The 18,546-nt window shown below is 56.6% G+C and overlaps 2 protein-coding genes across 2 annotated transcripts; one reads left to right on the top strand and one right to left on the bottom strand.

Moving 5' to 3' along the window:
- Nucleotides 1-777: 777 nt before the first annotated feature.
- On the top strand, nucleotides 778-2,343 carry CAOG_08163 (hypothetical protein). Its single transcript, XM_004342715.2, has 4 exons — nucleotides 778-959; nucleotides 1,285-1,371; nucleotides 1,609-1,701; nucleotides 1,830-2,343. The coding sequence occupies exons 1-4, from the start codon at nucleotides 810-812 to the stop codon at nucleotides 2,040-2,042; spliced, it is 543 nt and encodes a 180-aa protein (XP_004342764.1). The 5' UTR covers nucleotides 778-809; the 3' UTR covers nucleotides 2,043-2,343.
- Nucleotides 2,292-18,375, bottom strand: CAOG_08162 (DNA-dependent protein kinase). Its single transcript, XM_004342714.2, has 6 exons — nucleotides 18,175-18,375; nucleotides 17,463-17,629; nucleotides 16,850-17,324; nucleotides 16,503-16,720; nucleotides 15,910-16,348; nucleotides 2,292-15,772 (listed from the first exon to the last, which is right to left on the bottom strand). Exons 1-6 carry the CDS (start codon nucleotides 18,326-18,328, stop codon nucleotides 2,448-2,450), a joined length of 14,778 nt encoding a protein of 4,925 aa, XP_004342763.1. The 5' UTR covers nucleotides 18,329-18,375; the 3' UTR covers nucleotides 2,292-2,447.
- Nucleotides 18,376-18,546: the final 171 nt, after the last annotated feature.

Here is an 18,546-nt window from a genome sequence, read left to right as displayed (position 1 = left end):
TCGCCAGTCCGCCTCTGCTCGCTCTGGCTGTTTGCGACTGAGACTGAGACTGAGACTGAGCTGCGGTGGGGGAGAGGGGAGGTGGGCGAGGGGTGGGCGGTGGGCGGATTGACGGGGGATGGCTTGTGTGGAGAGCACGCGGCTTGGCCGAGCAAACACACACACTCACGCTTGAGCTGCTTGAGCTTGCGCCCGAGCTGGATCCGGCGGACGCGGCGCTGGCCAGCATGCGGGACGAGGTGAGGAGGGCGGGCTCGTCGTAGACTGGGCGCACGGCGTACATGACACCGGTCTGGGCGGGCGTCGTAAAGTCGAGAACAGGGCGAATGGAATACATTGCAATGTTAGAGTAGTGGCGTTCTGCTTGGGCAAGAAGGGGGAGTGCGGCTCACAAGAACTAAAAGGGAAGGAGAATTGTCGAAAATGAATCAGCAGAGTACACCGTGGAGGAAGCGAGGTCATGGGGATGAGCAGAGCAAACGGTTGGAATACAAAAACAACCAAAGTTAGATCGAGAACAGCTCCGACCATCCCAGCAGCAAGATAATTCAAAAACAAACGACAAGGCAATTGGTGATGTATGCAATAGAACTGCAGTGCACTGGACAACCCTCTTGCTGTCAAACGCGCATGAGAACTGGAAATGCCTCAGTTTTTCGGGCTGCTGTCTGCGCTTTTTTGCACAGCGACCGCGATTGCACGTAGATTTATTTTCCACTGGATTGAATGTACCTCTGACCTTGATGGAACGAACGGATTGAGATAACCAGTCCTTGTCTTTGCTACAGAAAAGCTGCATCTTGCATTGAATGGAAATTCGTGGTGTGCAGAGTGTGTTTGCGACCGTCTCGCCAAGCCTGCACGACCGCCAAGCCGCCGTCGTTGCGCCGTACAAGGGCTGGTCGGTCGTCATTGCCGAGTCTGTCAAGGCACGCACCGGCACCGAGCCCAGCGTCACGGTGAGTTGGCACACAACACCGGTCGCGCATCACAAACCTCGTGTCCCCTGTGCCAGGCTTCGGCGGTCATTCCAAGTGCCCGTGACTGTCGCGCCCCACCCATCCCCTTCCACGCCGCATCTTGGCTCGGACACACGTCCATCTTCAATGGGCAGACAGCGAAACAAAGCCCCCAGCAGTTATGAGCGCGAATTTTCCCGGCAAAATTGAAAAAAAAAAAAAAAAAAACTCACTCATTTTGCATTGGCATTGATTTTTTTTTTTTTTTTTTTTGGGTTATGTACTTGTCGTTCTCACATGTGTTGCAATTTTGTGCTTCAACCAGTTCTACAAGTTGCAGACGACAACTCCGGAAGGCCGTGTGTTTACACCTCTGCGACGCTATTCTGCGTTTGACGAGCTCGATCGCGGGGTACGTGCATTCGTTTGTTGTTTTTGGTCGTTTTTTTGACAGGTGCTTGTGGTGATGAGACCTGAAGGTCAACTCTCTATCTATTCGTATGGAGATGACCGAGGTCTAGAAGCAAACGCAAGTCCAAGGAATCAAAACGGAGGAAACCTCGCCAGATCTCACAAACAAACAAACAAACAAAAAAAAAAAACTCACTTGTTAATTGCTGTGATTGTTACTGCCGTCATCTTGCCGCAGCTCCGCGCGTATTACACTCACGCACTGCCTCACCTGGTCGGAAACATCCCTGAAATGCCGCCCAAGCAATGGCGCTGGTTCTTTGACCATGAGGTGGGGAATTCAAGCGTGTTGCTGATTCCGCGTGCGCCTTTTTGACTCACCTGTCTTGTTTGCTCTTTATTGTCGATGCTCTTTGGTGCCATGCATTTCGCTTCCTTTTTCTTGTTATTTTCAACCAGGACCCCGAGTTTATCAACGAGCGTAAGGTCGGCCTGCAAAACTATCTGCAACGACTGATGCATCTCCCTCGGATTGACGAATTCTCGGGTTACCACACATTCATCACGGGCGAGCGCGCACTGGCCCCTTCCGGGAGCTCCAGCTCGGGCAACGCAAACAACTCGTCGCCATTGTCGCGACCTGCATCACCCCCTCCAGCGGCCACGCGATAAGCGAGACATTGTGCTCTCCAAGGGGGGTGTTTGTTTGTTTGCTTCATTTCTTTATCATTGTGTTATCCGTTGTCTTGGGTGAAGAGGCAGTTCGCGATTGCCTTTCTCTACTCACTGATCCCTGTGTGTGTTCCTGTTCCAAAGTCTTGATAAAAAAAACTGTCAGTGTTATGCTCTTGGCAAAATGGCAAGGTAGAACGTGTTGCTTGTGAGATGATCAAGTTGTAGTCGACGGTAATTTCGAAAAGAACCTCCATCGTGCAACTTTTTGATGCAACAAAAGACAAGACATACTGCATGCACTTCAAAAACAAACAACACAAAACCAACACCAACAGCAACTACTTCGACAAAACCAACAACGACAACAACAACCACAAAAAAACAAAACAAAAAGCAACATCCTCACATCCACGACTCCCAGCCAGCCCAGGTTCGGCCCAGAATGTTGGGGTCGCGGGCTTGCTCAATCAAGCAATCCACTTGAGCCTCGATGCTCTCGCACCTTTCGGGATTCTTGGCGCGAAAATCGCGATCGGGGTCACCCATAACAATGTTGAGCACCGAGCTAAACCACTTTTTGCTGGCGTGACCCAGAGTGAGCTCATCGCGCATGACATACGCGGGGTTCCAGAGGTTGAGCTTGTGGCGGGCGAGTTCAATCTTTTGCCGAGGATACCATTCTTCGTTGGCATCGCCGTCGGCATAGGCATCCCAGCCAGGTACGTTGGCGATCGCGTTTTCGACGGAAGATGGGAGCGCGGAGCCGCGACTCGAGCTTGACCCGGAGGCCCCTCGCTGCTGCTGGCCGGTGCTCCGAGAGCTAGCGTCCCGCCCTCCGCGATCCAAGGAAGAAGCACCACCACTTGAAATCGCAGCACCGCCGCTGCGGCCATCCGCTTGCTTGAGAGCGGCAACGGTCTGCTGCTGCATTTTGCGTTGCTTGTTGGCGTTCAGCTTCCAATCCAAAAGAGGCTCCTTGATAAACACTTCCATCGAGGCGAGGAGCATTTGTTGGTGCCGGTGCAGCGCTCGCATCGTGTGGACCATGTTTTGCTTGACCAAGCCATCAACGGTGAGCGGTTGCAAAAAGTTGACCATTTGGCGCGTCAAGCGCATCGGCATCAGCTCCGGGATGGGCAAAAACTGCGTCGCAGAGCCAAATGCATGGCCAAAATCGATGGCCACCACCCGTCCAGTGGTCATGTCGAGCATCAAGTTGGACAAGTGCCGGTCGCCAATGCCCAGCACGTACTGGCATACGTTCAGTGTGGCGACACTGCGCGCATAGCCCGAACGAACGGTAATGAACGCCTCGTGCGACGAACACAGTCGAAGCACGGATCGCTTGAGCAGGTCGCCTGGCACCTGCCGCTCAAAGTTGCCAAAGAACGACTCCACTTCGCTGCGCGTGACATTTTGGAACATGCTGCCATACATTAAAGCAAGGTGACCAGCGTCTGCCTTGGCCACCTTGCTCGTCATCCACTGCTGGTACTGCGCGCCCATCGTGGTCGGTCGCGACAGCGCCATCTTCTCGTCTGGCGTCAACGAGCCTTCCAGCAATGATTTGAGCGTGCGAGTGTTGGTCATCCATTCCAGAATGCCGGCACGCATGCTTGTCGGAACCACCTGGTAGGTACGCAAGGAAAGTTGGCGCTGCGCCGTTGTCGACTCCTTGGCAAAGATCTGATTCATCAAATCAAACAGCTGGAGAACACGCTGATCCAGGCGCAAGTCTTCGCCGCCCTTCACCAGGAATTTGTACTCTTTCTCGTCGGTGCCACGAATGATGATGGCCTTGGGTTTGCGGATGGACTGCAGCGTCTCGACGCGATCGTCAAAGCCGGCAATCTTGACGTGATACTCGAGCAACGGTTCCGACAGGCCAGTGTACTGGCCCGGGATTTCAAGGCCGGCCAGCGCATGTCCGTCCGCACCATTTGCCTGCATCATGCCAATCGTACCAGAATACCGAGCAAGCCATGGCGAGTACGCTTTGAGGCTGGTCGGCGCCGGGTTGGCCGTCATGTGCTTCTCCATCTGCTCGCGAATTTGCTTCCAGCGCTCATCAAGCAGTGTAGTCAGGGACTTGGACGCTGCTGAACCGGCCTTGCTCGACCCAGCGGCACTCTGAATGACGTCGACGAGTTCGTCCACTGCCGCTTGCAACTGGACGGCAAAAGCGCGACGATAGCTGCCCAGCGCGCTGTTCTTGTCATCCAAAAGCTCGGTTCTGAGCGCCTGATACTTGGCCTCGAGCGCCGGCAGCTGCTCGGCGCGGCTGGATGGAGGCTGGTCGATGAAGGCCTTCAGCTCGCTCTCAACCCAATCTTTCAGCGCCAGATCCGGGTGCAAAAACTGCTCCAGCTCTCTCGCAAACGTGATGGTGAGTGGCTGGCCGAGGAGTCGCTTGGCGCCGTTGACGTTGATTCTGCACTTTTCTCCATCGCGCGTCGGAGCAAATGAGAATTGCTCGCAGCTCAAAAAGAACGGGTAGACAATCGCTTGAGGGTAGTTGAGGCAAAGGTTTTTGAGGATGCGCGAAAGACTGAGACCCTCCGGTTTGTCGAGCACGGCGACAATCTGGGCAATCCAACGAATAAACATCCAAGAAGGCACTTTCTCGGACAGATCCTTGAACAGATTCCCAAGCTCAGGGGACGACGAACCAAACTGGGCGAGCAACTGGAGCAACCGTGGGAAGCTGTCGCGAGCATCGGGTGAGCCCAGGGCCATGGCCTTGAGAACATTCTCCACAATGAGCTTGGGCAAATGTCGCATCGATGATGGCAAGGCAGGCGCGTCCGCTTGGCCCAGAGCACGGGGCTTGGAACGCTGCTGCTGCTGTTGTTGTTGTTGCTGCTGCTGCTGCTGCTCGTGTAGCTGCACCACTTCCTCAATCTGCTCTTCACAGAAGGCCGCAAGCTTGACGCGAGCTTTCGCCATTCGCGCATTCGACACAATCGCAGACGAGGCAAGAGCCATCGCGTCCGTCACAGCAGCGCGACCAATGGGGGCGGCCGACGCATGGGGCTTTGCAGGACGAGTCGATGATTCGTCAGCGCTTGTCGCCAGCCCAATCGCAGCAGTCAGCGCGTCAAACGCGGCACTGCGAATGGCATCCTTGGTGGAATCGGTGCTGGACAACTTGGGTGCACTCGCGACGGGGTCGACACTCACGCCGCTGACAGAGCGAATTTGCAGCGCTTTTGCCAAGCTGGCGGTGAACTCGGACGAACCGAGTACAGTTGCGAGATTGGTGGCATTGGACGACAATGCATGGAGCAGCTCGAATCGGAACAACTGGTGCCGCTGTGCAAGCAACGGATCGTGCTGCACCTTGCCACAGAACGAAGCCCAATTCGTCAACCCACTGAGCAGCTCTTTGATTTTGGTTGCTTGCTCGGCTGGCGGACATTGATAGGCCATGCGGAGCGCATAGTGATACCACATCACAAGCAGATGCTCGTTCAGCTTGGCGTGTCGTTTGCCGACATCTGTTTCGCGAGCTTGCTTCAGCAGAGCATACGCGTGCTCCTTGCAATCCTTGGCAACGGCATGGTTGTTTTGCTTGATGGCTGCCTTTCCCATGGCCAAGGCCAAGTGAACTTGCTCTTCCGCGACGACCAGCCGGACGAGAACCGCCTGGCGCCGAAACTTGGCGTCGTCCGAAAGCGTTGCAACCCCGCTCGCAGCGTCACTATCAGCATCGATCAGCATGGGAGCAACGTCGTCATTGGCTGCGGTGAGTGACAACGTGGCCGGACCGCCGTCTCCGCGCGCGCTCAACTTGGTGCGGCTTGCGACAAACTGGTCGGCAAGCTTTCGCAAGAAAATGCGACGGCTATTGACCACGCCATCCCAAACTTCCATCGACTGGAGTGTCTTGCTGGGAAGACGGCCGCGCCACGCTAGCATTTGCTTGCGCACGGTGCTCAACGAAGAAACCTTGCTGGGGGAGGTGACGAGCTGCAGGAACTCGTCCAACTCCACCGTGGCCTGCACCTCGCCCACGCGAGCCTTTCTTGCTTGGTGCAAAAGCGGGTGCAGTGACGACCAGTCTTGCACAAAGTTGGTGTAGCAATGGGCGAGGTGGTACTTGGCACGCTCAAAGTCGTTTCGCAGGACAGCCACGAGCGAGAGCTCGTACGAAAAGCGAGACTCGAGCAACAAGCGTTGCTGGGGGCTGCCGATGGCGAACGTTTGCGACACAAATTCAAACAGCGGGTTTTGGGCAGCGTCCTCGGCAACATCTTGGGCGGCAGACGTGGAGGAGGGCTGCTGTTGCAGCCAGGCGCGCATGAACAATGGAAGACGCACATCCTTTGACATGCCAGGGTCCCAAAGCTGCTCGTAATGAATTCTGTCATCGTGCGCGTCGTACAAGGAGCCGTCAATAATGTCGCGGATTGTGTTCCATCGAGACAGTTTCGAGTAGCACTCAAAGCGAGCCATTTCCCACACATCGAGTTGCTCTTCCGACGTGGGGCTCCCCTCGTTACCAATGCTCTCCTTGATCAAATCCTCATAGAGGTCTCCAGCCTTGGCATAATCTCCTTCGGCCTCGGCCTGAATCGCGTCAAGGGTTTCCTTATTGTTCGCACAGAGTTGCGTCGCGTGAATTCCCATGATGGTGTCCCGCTCTTCCATGGCCCGATACAGCTTGGTCAGCTCGAGCCAGTCCAGGCCCTGAGGGATTGGGTTTGCTGCAAGAAGGCGTGCGCGCTTTGACGGCTGCACCACCTCTGCGGATTGGCCGGCCAAAATCTGCTTCTCGAGCAGGGCCACGCCGTTGTGCCAGTTGGACGAGTTGAGGGATGCCGTGCTGACGACGGTGGCTTTCAGCTCCAGTCGCGAGTCGTGGAACGAAATGTCCTCGAGGCAAGCCACAAACGGCGCAACAAAGTAGCGCGAGTCCTTCAGCATGTTTCCAAGGCGTCGCCTCAGGGCCAGAACGGCCGCGTCCAGGTCTTTGGAGTCAATCTTGAACTGGCTCTCGTGCAACACGCCATTGAAGAGCTGAGCGAAAACGGCGCGGGCAATGACCGAATCCTTCTGTGCCAGGGCCTGCAGCGGCTGGATGAGCTCGCGGCGTTTGATTTGAATGTCGGGGAGTTCGCCAAACTTGTAGCGTCGGTACAGGGCAACCTTGTTGGCACGCGCAATCTTTTGGCGCCGTTGCAAATCCATCATGTGCGAGCGCCGTTTGACGGCCTGCATCATGTGGTACTGCGAGCCTGCTTCCGCCGAATCCTTGATAAAGCGACGTTTGAGCCGAAGAACCTCGCGACGCGCAACAGCAGTCGAGACGCTCCCGGAATGACTGCTGCCGGTGCGGGTGGATTGGGAGGAGGAGGAGGAAGAGGAGGAGGCTCCTGCGCTTCTTGCGGCACCAAAGTTCACGCCCAGTGGCTTTGGCTTGATCAGCAGGGACGAGCGTTTGGACCCTTCCTCATCTTGCAAGGCCATCAAGCGACGCGCCGCCGACGCTTCATCCATGTTTTGGGACTGGCCGCCTGCGTCTCCGAAAGCGCCAAACGAGCCGCCGTAGCCAAACGAAAAGCCGGGTTGCGACTGATAGCTCGACATCGGGCCAAGGCTCGAGCTGGCAAGAGACCCAATCACATTCGACATTGTTGGCGTGAACAGCAGGGACTGCTGGGTAGCGCGCAAAAAGCCCACTGGGCGCGCATCTCCATCGCTTCCGCTTTGCTGCGACTGCTGGAGCTGGGAAGCAAATTGCGTCATGCCATACGCCATGCTCATCGGAATGTGGCGTCGATGCCATGCCGCGTCGATCGGATACTCCTCGAACGGACACTCGGCAAGTGGCAGATCAAAGAGGGGCTCGTCGTAGTCACGGGCAAGGCGAGCCAGCTCAAGCATCAGATTCGCGCCATTGTTGATGAACCGTGCCTCCGCCTCTGGAGTGTACATGAAATCGAAAATGCCCCGGAGCCGCTGCAACGTGTTGTGCGACAAGCGATTGGGATTGTGCCAAAAGCCCTGAAGCAGCACGCGAATGGCTTCGCTCTCATCGGCGAGGCCCTGCACGAGCGGCGGCTGCACCAACTCGCGTAGGTCTGCACTTCCCTGATCGAACAGCGAGATGAGCATGTCGTACATGACTTGCCGGCATTCCAGACTGTCGTGTTTGCTGAAGGTCTGGATCACTGTTGGCATAAAGTACTCAATCTCTTCCGTCGTGAGCGAGTGCAGGAGCGCTTTGAGCGTTTGGAGCGTGAACAGCTGTGCACCTTCTTCGCGATGCGTCAACAGACCAAGCAGGTCTTTGGCGCGCAGATTTTGGAACAAGGCTGGCGTCTGAGTGGCGCGCCAGGAAATCATTTCGAGCGTCATTTCCTTAAACTGCCCATGCAAGCTCGGGAGCATAAAGATGAGAATGGTGAAAAAGTGGTCGCACATCTCGGGGAAGTACTTGCCCATGCGATGCAGACAAATCAAAAACTTGTCTGTCGGATTGCTGCTCGAGCTGCGTGAAGCCGCCACGGCGCCTGCCGCAGCCCCACTAGCGTGCTGGGCGAGCTGGTGGAGCCGATCGAGAGCGAGCTGTTGCAACGGACTTTCGCGGTGTTGCCGACTCTTGCTGCTGCTGCCTCCAGCCCGATTCACTGCGTGTTGCTCGGACAGAGCCATTCCGATCGTTTCTGCGGCCGCTGAATAGACCTCTCGCCGACGGGCAAGGAGGTTTTGCGATAGGGCGTCGTAAAACTCGCGCGCGTCCACTCCACTTGCTTGGCTCTCAACAAAGGACGGCAGCTGGTTGGCCATCAGCACAGCCAACAGCTGAATGCCAGTCGAATTCATGGTCGTGTCGGGATTGCGGTCCTTGAAGCTCTCGAAAATGACGCGGTAGGGAATCTGAACGCGCTGCCGCCAGCACTCGACGACCGCCTTGATGATTTCCAAATTGTTGCGCAAAACAGCACGTGTTGGATGCCATGCGTGCTTCATCAGGTGCTCCAGGACACGAGACGCGAGGCGCTTGTCCTCAAAGTCGTCGGCAGGGATGACGTACGGCGCCCACGACAACAAGAGCACGCACAAGTCCACGAGGTAATAATGAATGCCCGAACCGCCAGGGCCGGCCGTGATCAGTTGCAGTAGACTGCGCATCCAAAAGAGGCCGTAAGGACGGAAGAGGTCTTGCCGATTGACGAGAATTTTGGCAATAAACATCTTGACGTTCAGTGGCGTGTCCAGCTGCTCAAACTTGCGGTGGATTTCACTCATCCATGACGGCATTGCGTCGGCCAGCCGCACCACCTCAACGACATCCGATGCATCGGTCTGCATGGGCACAGCTGACGAGGCGGCCGCCGCCGTGTTGGCGCCGCCACCAGCCACCGCGGTGGCAGTCCCTTGCTGGGCCAGAGGGTTGAACTTGGCATCCATGAAATCAATCAAACGCAGAATGGTGGGCATGCACTCGTTTGCGTTGAAATCGTCGAGCTCGAGGGCAGAGTTGCTAACAACATAGGTTTGCGTGCGGACCTCGTGCCCGTCAGCATCAATGACAGCCACGGACAGTTCTTCATCAACGGCACTTGCAGAGTTGGGCGCTCCAAGCGAGCCGCTCGAGTTGGCAGAAGCGTCGCCGCTTGCAGCAGCAGCAGCAGCAGCAGCGCCCCGTGGTCCAGACGTTTTGACGCCTCCTTGTGCCGCTTTGTTGGTTGCGTCGGCACTTTCGCCAGATTGCAGCTGTGGCTCGCTTCCACGACCGACCTGGTTGGCAGCCGCGTGGAACAACCCGAGGTCATCGCTGAAGGAGCTTTCGGCGAGGTATTGCGAGGCCAAGTAGGCTGGGCGTCGGCGAGTGTCAGCCATCGCCGATGCTGAATCGTCAAAGAGCACGGAAGAGGCCGTGGACGGCCCGCCAGTGCCCTGGGCATCGCGTATTTGCGCAAGCCTATCACGCCGAGTCATGGGAACAACAAGCTCGGGCTCAAAGGCATACACCCGCTCAGTGTCAATGATATTCTCCCACAGCAACTCGCCCTTGCCGCGGTTTTCCTTGAACAAGAAGTAATCAAACAGCTCGGGTCGGTTTTGGGTCGCAAGCAGCAAGGACGCCAGAGCATTGTACGCCGCGCGATGGTAGGCCAGTCGCGCGGTTCGCAGAGCGGTCTGCTGGTCACCCGCCTGCTGCTGCTGAGCCGAGGTTGGTTGCGCGACAGCGTTCATGGCGCCTCCTCCGCCCACAGCCAGCGAGCTGGAAACGGAGTACCCCGTCGATGCGGTGTTCGCAGTGGAAGCCTCCGACTTGGCAATGTGCGCAGCCTTCGTGATGGCCTGTGTCAGCTCATTGCCCTTGTCGACGGGCTTGTCGCCGAGGAAGGCGAGATTGATGCGCCCTTGGCCCTTGAGCTCCTTGGCAGGGATGCGCTGGTACATGATTTCGACAAGGTTGAAGAACGTGGTGCGATGAATCAGTGCGGCCTCGACATCGTCGTCGGTGGTTCGACTGTCGCGCCGTGGCGGAGGCAATGCAATTGTCTCGCAGATGGCGGGAATGTGTCGCGCAAGGACATCCACCAGCGGCGTCTCCTTGAGCGCCCGCGCAAACGTGACGAGCACACGCTGACCTGCGGCGCGGCGCAACGCTGCACGGTGATGACGACCGTTGAGAACGTCGAGAACGAACGCAAACGCCACCTCCACAGAGTTGACAAAGGAGGTCGTGGGGTTTGAATGTGGTGCCTGCTGCTGAGGGGCCGTGTAGCGGGCCGAGAGCACACCCATGAAGGCACGCAAATGGCGCTGAATGGCTTCTTCGAGTGCATGTACGGACTCTCGGCACAGCATCGGGAGCATGACGCGCAAAAGCAGGATGGAACCGGTGGCGGAGAGCGCCGAAAGCAAGCTCTCCATGGCTGTCGCGTAGTCCAAAAACTTGGACGAGCCGCGCTTAAACTCGGTCGACAAAACGGGGAATTTGTTGCCAATCAAAAGCTGCAACACTTGCTCGAGTTGCACATGCCGTTGTTCTGCCGAATGCTGGACCGTGGCCGGGTTGACTGCCACCTGCTGGCGCTTAGACCTGGCGGATGAAACACCGGGTTGTGCGCCGCTACTGCTAGTACTCGTGTCCATTGCCGTGTCTGCTCGTTGCAGCGCTACCCGACTGTGAGAACTGCTTGGGGCGGCCGCAGTCGCGACGGACGACGACGACGACGGTGATGGCGTGGAGAGCCAGGCTTCCGCGTTCGTCAGCTGCAGCTGCAAGGTCTCCAAGAACCGGGGCAGCAGTTCGAGCACGCCCACAAAGAACGGCAATGGGGCCTCCAAGTTGGACAGGAGCGCAACAAAGAGCTTGTACACGCCATCGAAATGGTCGTGGTGCAACGTTGCTTGCCAATCAATCAGCAGACACTTGCGCAGGAGCTCCAAAACAGTTTGACGTTGCTCTGACGCTGGCACGCCGTTTGCAGTGGTGGTGGTTGCTGTTCCGCGCGCACTCGTGTTGCTGGAATTGCCTCTCGCGCTGCTGCTGCTGCTACTACTACTACTACTACTACCACTACTCGACGAGGTTGCAGAGGCCCAGCCAAGCAGCAGCTGCAAGCGGGATGCCACCATGTAGACGAAAGGACGACGGCGGGACTTGAGCCGCTTGTCGGAAAAGACCATGTCGAGCAGCGCTTGCAAAATGTGCAGGGCAATTGGGCTCGAGATGCACTTGGCCATAATCAAGTCGGCAAACAGGTCAAAGTTCCGAATCAAAAAGTCGCCGATAGGTCTGGCAAAGCTGGCAAAAAACACCTCGCCGCGCGCAGGACGAGAAGTGCGGGCCGGGGATTCGACAATGCGAGCGTCGAGAAGGAGGTTGACGAGGCGCTGGGGTTGGACATTGAGGACAAAAGCCAGCTCGAGCAAACGACCGCCATTTTCAAGCTCCAGCGGCTCGCTGCCGTGCTGGGTGGCTCGAACGCTGAGCGCGACCGCCGCATCCAAGAACTGCATCGCGAGCGTGCCAGAGTTGGTGGCATTCCCCTCGAGACACGACAACAAGCGAACGGCGTGAAGCTGCTCGTAGCCCGTGATGAGAGCGCCCAGGCGCAACGCGTCACGCGTTGCTGGAGGTCTGTGTGGAAGCGCAGACGTAGGGGTCGATCCAGGAATGGCCGCACTCGACAAATGGGTGGCCACATTCAACAGAACATGGACGCTGGTTGGCTTGGAGGAGTCGGAAATCATCGGAGTCACGACCGAGTGTAGCACGGACGCAAGACGATGCTGCTTCAACGGTGCACTCTCGACAAAGTTGACAAGGAGGGACAGCAAGTGGCCCGTTTCGCGAGGCAGCTTTCGAACAACCTCCACGTCACCCATGTCGAATCCAACAGCCGCCGGATCCAACACACAAAGCAGAATTGCCTCTAGCATCGGGCGCGTCCAGATGACGAGGTGTTGCTCGGCAAATGCGGAATGGTGCTCCAGCAGCATGCTCAGAAAGTTGAAAGCGCGCACGAGAACTGTGCACTTTGTGCGATTGTAGCGAGCCAGCTCGTGAGGAGACAGCGCTTGCAGCTGAGGGGAAGTGGAAGCATCGAACAGCGCAAACTTGTCCACAAAGGCGCCGAGCGAGGCAAAGATGGCGGCATTCTGCAAAAAGGATTCGGGTGCAAGATACCCTTGGCCAATCACCCAATTCAAGCAGTCCAGAGTCGCTTCCAAGCTCGAAAACCAGGCCAAGGCCGCTTCGGGCTTCAAGGTGCTCGCATCTTCAACAGGACACTGCGGCGCACTCGTCGGTTCGACCATGCTTAAAACGTAGGACGCACCCTCCTTGTCAGCCCATGCGCGAATCCACGCCGCAGAAGAAGAAACTCCGGGCAACAGCGGCGCAAACGAGTGCAAAAGTGCCATGCACTGGTGACGATACTCTGTTTCCGCGCTAGCGCACTGAGCAAACAGCCAAGACACGAGCCTTCCCAGCGTAAAGTTCACCTCGACAAATTCAGGGCCGCTCTTGGTGCCGTCCAAGGTCCCAGCAGCGTCATCTTCATTCGACTTGGCGGCGGAGGAACGACGCGAACGACTGCCACTGTCACTGCTACTGCTGCTGCTGCTGTTGCTGCTGTTGCTGCTCTTGCCAGTAGATTGGCTGCTGCTCGCGGGCGACCAACCGCGAGGCAAGCGTCGAACGCGGTCTTGCACGAGCAAGTCCTTGTGGCCAATTACGATTCGCACAATGTTCTCGACAGCCAGCTTGGCTTGCTCTTGGGTGCCAAGCGAGGGATCGTCCGCGTGGGCAAGACGAAGGCTGTGCAAATTGTTGACCAAAATTTCAAAAATGAACACGTCGACTAGCACAGCGTGCTCGCGGTAGATGCGATAGATTGCATTGAATGCCAGAGAAGCACCGAGGCGCTGCTGCGGGCTTGGATGGAGCGCAAGAGAGTACAGACGCTTGAGGAGCGATTGGAAATTGACGGGATTTTGACGCAGCTGCTTGTCGGTGGACTGGCGAATGGACCACGCCAAAAACTCAGACACGCCGAGTGCAGCCATATCGCGAACACTGCTGTGGTCGGGATCAGTCAAGCTTTCCACCAGGGCGGTGAGCAGGGCTGCAGTTTCGGGCGACTCGTAGCGAGCGCTCTGTGAAAACCAGTGAATCACCTCCAGAAGCAGAGGTGCAAACAGCTGCTTGGCCACGGGCTCGACATCCACGGCCAGCCGAACGAGCACAGGAAAGAGCTTGCGGTACAAGCGGAACATGGAGGCGGACTCGCGGTCTGTGACAACCGCGCCTTTGCTCGAAGATGCGGTCGCTGCAGCGCTGCCTGCACCATGTCGTGTGGTTGCCTTTTGGCTCGGCCCTTGGCCACTGCCACCCGCGGCAGCTCCGGTCGAGGCGCTGCCAAACGAGTCTGACGCAGTTGCTCCACGGCCAACCATGAAAATGATAATCGAGTGCAGCAGCTCGCACGCCGCCACTTTGGTGGGTCGGTCACTTGAAAGCTCGGCAAGCTCGACGATGCGCGGGAGCATGGGATCAAGGAGCAAGCGAGGGCGGAGGTCTGCAAAGGGCAAATCAATATGGAGGCGCTGATCCTCATCCCAGACAATAAACCCAGCTTTCGGGTCGGCAATGTTGATGGGTGGGACGAGGTCGCCGCTTCGCTTGCCGCCAATGCGCCCGAGAAACCCAATCATGCGACGCCGGACGAGCTGGAGGGGCGACTCGCCCGAAGCCACGACGGGCGCCTTGCCACTACTAATGCCAGAAGACGAGGTCGCGTCGTCGTCTTGAAACTTGGGCCCGGCCAGACTGGACCGGGATCGACGAAGCGCTACCTTTGTCATGCGTTGAACGACCTTGTGGACCTCTTCGTCCGCCGAGTCTCCGAGATTAATGTCTGCACTCTCGAGGAGGTACTCGTTGAACAAGGGCAGAATGGCTGGCAAATGCTCTGCCAGCAACGATCGCGGGAGGGTGGAAGCCCACTGCTCGAGCGCATCCAGGGCATTCATGGCGAGCGGCAGGTACCCCAGACCGAGTCGGAAGGCGAGCTGCAACGCAGGTACAATGTCGCGCAAGTGTGCCAGCACAAACGGCTTGGGCAAAGAGAGCAGAAACTCGAGACTCGCGCCGAGCAACTCGTCCTTGTACGTGCGCAGGCGCAGCAAGAGTTCCTTGACAAACTTGCGAATCACGACAAAGCAAATGACAACATCGCCTGTTTGGCTGGGTCCTGACGACGGCGACGACGACGACGACGACGACGACTGGGCCGGTGAGCTCTCCTCTTTGACATCCACTTTCATGGCGTCCTCATCGTCCGCGCGTTGTTGGGAGGCCTTGTTCCGTTTCGGGGGCGGTTTCGCTTCGACAACGTCATCGTCCTCGTCCGTGTCCACATCCGTGGCGTCGTCGTTGTCGTCACGGTGCTGTTTGGGAGCCTGTTGAGTGGAAGGCTGAGCGGAGCTCGAGGCACCACCCGGATGGCGACGGCCTTTGGAGGGCCGACGGTCGGCGAAATCAGCGTCGACCTCGAGAGCAGCAATTTCCGCGCCAAGCTCGGAGTCACTTTCACCAGCACGTGTCGCAGATTGTCGGCTGGCTGCCAGCGAGGCACCCGGTGGGTCGACGCGAGTATTGCGGACAAGGGCATCCACCACACCGGGATCAATGTCGTTGAAATAGCCAAGTGACTCGCAGAGCGACATGGTGACGGCAAGCAGCCGGTAAAACCCCGACACGAGCGGAGTAGAGTTGGCGAGAACAATCAGCTCACGAGAAAAAATGAACGCCCAACGCTCAAACAACTCGGGGCGAAGGACGGGTAGCACGGCCTTGCAAAAGCTCACGAGGTTGACAAAAATGTGCAAGTCCTTTGCCAGGACCCCAAGCGCAATTTGGTCGCGGGCAGGCGGCAGGGCAGCGGCACCGGCATCGGCGGAGGAGGAGGAGGAGGACGCCGGAGGCACCATCAAGACCGTCATGTCCAGCCGACCGAGGATGCGCAGTAGGGACGAGATGAATTCATCATACATGGCCGTGTAGAGCTCCTCTCGGTCCTGTGGCCGCATGTGCTCAATGTCGCTGCGAAGGTAACGCGTATCGAACAAGGACGTCCAGAGAAGCTGGTAATGACCATAGGAGCCTTCCTCCTCATTTGAGATTGCATCGGCCACCTCGTCGCTATTCCCATCCGCTGCCTGTGGCAACGAACATGTTCGCAGTACGCCTTGATAGACTGGCGGCAACGAGGTTCAACAGAGGAACAGAGAAAGGAAGGAAGGGGGAGATGACACGTTAGGCCAACGCAGGAACAAACCCCGCCCCCCCCGCCCATTCTCAGAACACCCAAAGCCAACCAAAACAAGCACGTACCGACATCGGCCAAAAATGTGCGGAGAAGGGCACCCTTGGGATAGAGTGAGCTGAAGAGCAGCATGATTGCAAAGTAGCAAGGATCGCGCTGCTTGTAGTGCACCCGAGGGAAGACCTCAAACAAGAAAATGGCCAACCGCGCCAAAGCTCGTAGCTGCGGATCGCCCAACTCGTCCAGCTGCATGACAATGTTGGCAAGGGCATTAATGTAGCTCGGTACCAGGGACAGACTGGCTTCGTCCACCACTTGCAGCGTCACATTGGTGTACAGTTGCTCGCTCCGTTGCACAACTTCGTCAAACATGAACTTGACATCGGCCTGGTTTAAAAAGATGCGGCATGGCGCCGCAAAGTACCCATAGCCACGCACAGCGAGTGCCAAGTCGCGCGGCTCGCTGTCTTTGGCATTCATAATGTCTCGAAAGGCCGTGACGAAAAACTGGCATTTTACAATCGCAAGAGACACAAGGGAAGCAAGCAAAGCAAGTGAGTGCGTTGGAGCTTTTTTGAGCATTTTGTACTTTTTCCGGGTTTTTTTTTTCTGTTTTTCCGAACAAAAAAAATTGATGAGGTGTGATTTGTCTCTGCGTTACCTGAAACATGACACCATCGTTTGCGCCAGTTCCGTCACGGCGCACAATCACGGCGGCGATGGCCTGCAGAACAGCTTCAAAGGCCGCAAAGCTGGCGGTCCGGACTTTTGGGTTTTTATGCTGGCACCACGCGCTCACATGATTATGCACGACAGTGTAATCGTCGGCAAGAAACTCCTTGAACTGCATTGCATGCATTGAAATGAGACGGAGACCAGCTGCGAGCAGAATCATCAAAAAAAAGTGGTTCAGCATTCAAAAGGGTCTGTCACGCCAGCCAGTCCTGGAAATGTCCAGCGCAGCAAACAAAAAAAAAAAAAAAAAAGACTTGGCAATCTGGGTCATACCTTTCGGAATGTCGTATCGAGTGTAAGACTGCAATGGCTGGATGGCCATGCGCACAAACCTGTAGATCGACACGGCGTGAGCCGAGCCACCAGAACTTGGCTGAGGGAAGTTCACCAGAAGACTGGCAATCCCTTTCAGACTGCCAACAATAAGCTGGGTGTCTGGCTTTTTGCTGTCCGTCATGTTTTGCTGCAACGCGCTGAGGAGAATCGTCAGGAGGCGAGCAGTGTTGGCGGCCATTTCCAGCGGAAAGAATTGGGCAAACAGCCCGTTGAGCTGGAACAGGTTGGACTGCACCGTCGGTTGGTGCTTTTCAAAGAGGGATTTCCAATACTTGTCAATCATTGCTGGTACGTTGAGCTGGTCGCCAAATTCGCTTCGCAGGTTGAGTTCCAGCACGTGTCGCAGAGGCTTGAACGAGGCGTTCTTCACTCTACTCCGTTTGTCGCGACTGAAGAGACTCATTGCCACATTCTACCTCCCAAAAACAAAAGGAGTGGTTTGGGACAGACCGGGACCAACGCAAGACCAACGCAAGTGTTTCAGTTTTGAAGTGTGAGCCGAGTGCTGCACAATTCCATCACAATTTGGCACAGTGCTTTGGTTCCCAACCTTAATTTCCACCGCATGCGGCAATAAACGTCGGCCGTGCCGCTTGACAAACGCACCCAGAAAGCGGAACAGCTCCTCCTTGGCCGACTCGTACTCGTCAAACTTGCAGTCGCGCAGATACTTGAGGATGCCGTCCGTCTTGCTGAAGATTTTGGAAATGCAGAGAGCTGGAATCCGCCAAACAACAAGCGGCAAGATGTTGGTCAACAACAGTCGTCAATGGATCCATCGCGACAACCAGAGGCAAGCGAAGAGGCAGGCAAAAGAGGCAAGCGACGAGAACGACAGAGGTTTTGGCGCGAAAACAAACGAAAAAAAAAAAATTGGCAAGAAAAACAAATGGCGCAGTCATCAAGTGCGCTGAACTCGAAAACGGGACGAGCAGCAGCAAGGAGGGAAGAAGGTGCATGTGCATGACCGTGCAGCAGCACATCTCTGGCTTGTGATGGCAGCTCGGCCAAGCCCCACGGCGACCCGGCACAAAAGCGTGTCTCGGCCGCTCATCTGCAGAACGCCATTCGTTCGTTTTCCCCCTGGACTTCTCGCTCAAATCCCCATGCGTCGCCGCCCCCCCCCCCTAACAAACCGTCGTCGTCCAGTTTATCGAATCGACGTGTGACTTTGTACTTGGTGCACAACCGGGTTCTTGCAGAGCTTGATCGTCGTCAGGAGTTTTTTTGCAATCCACTCGTTTTGCGCGCGTTTCACATACAGAGATCAACCTCAGACAGGGTGCCGAGACACATGCTGGCCAGGTCGCTCGCGATGGTTTTGGCGTCTTGCGCACTCGTTGGGCCGGTCTGCTCGAGGGTGCCGTGCAGGTCCTGCAGCATCCGGCCCAGCGCCTCTGCTGTCGTCGACCCCATTGAGTGTTTCAGAAGTGGAAAATGGAAAGAAAAGAAAAAAATAAAAAATAAAATAAAAAAAGGAGTGACGTCTCAGAAGTGAAGAAGTCCATGTTGGGAAGAAGGCTATGAAAATGCTCAGACGGTCTGAAACAATTCAAGAAACGAATCTGCGAGCGTGCGAGATGTTCACTGCAACCGGCAACAAGTTGGATCCCATCCTGTAATACAGCACATCT

This window comes from Capsaspora owczarzaki (assembly GCF_000151315.2).
Source record: "Capsaspora owczarzaki ATCC 30864 unplaced genomic scaffold supercont2.17, whole genome shotgun sequence".
Lineage (NCBI taxonomy): Eukaryota > Filasterea > Ministeriida > Capsasporidae > Capsaspora > Capsaspora owczarzaki.
The sequence above is the reverse complement of the archived record's forward strand: the minus strand, read 5'-3'. Positions and strand labels throughout refer to the sequence as shown.

What these genes read in the sequence shown, in the direction of transcription:
- CAOG_08163 (XM_004342715.2), top strand. Translation starts at nt 810, where the DNA reads ATGGAAATTCGTGGTGTGCAGAGTGTGTTTGCGACCGTCTCGCCAAGC. An exon ending in TTGACGAGCTCGATCGCGGG is followed by an intron (nt 1,372 to 1,608) that starts GTACGTGCATTC and finishes ATCTTGCCGCAG; the next exon opens with CTCCGCGCGTATTACACTCA. An exon ending in GCTGGTTCTTTGACCATGAG is followed by an intron (nt 1,702 to 1,829) that starts GTGGGGAATTCA and finishes ATTTTCAACCAG; the next exon opens with GACCCCGAGTTTATCAACGA.
- CAOG_08162 (XM_004342714.2), bottom strand. Translation starts at nt 18,328, where the DNA reads ATGGGGTCGACGACAGCAGAGGCGCTGGGCCGGATGCTGCAGGACCTG. An exon ending in CCTGTCTGAGGTTGATCTCT is followed by an intron (nt 17,630 to 18,174) that starts GTATGTGAAACG and finishes GGCGGATTCCAG; the next exon opens with CTCTCTGCATTTCCAAAATC. An exon ending in TCGATACGACATTCCGAAAG is followed by an intron (nt 16,721 to 16,849) that starts GTATGACCCAGA and finishes TTCTGCTCGCAG; the next exon opens with CTGGTCTCCGTCTCATTTCA.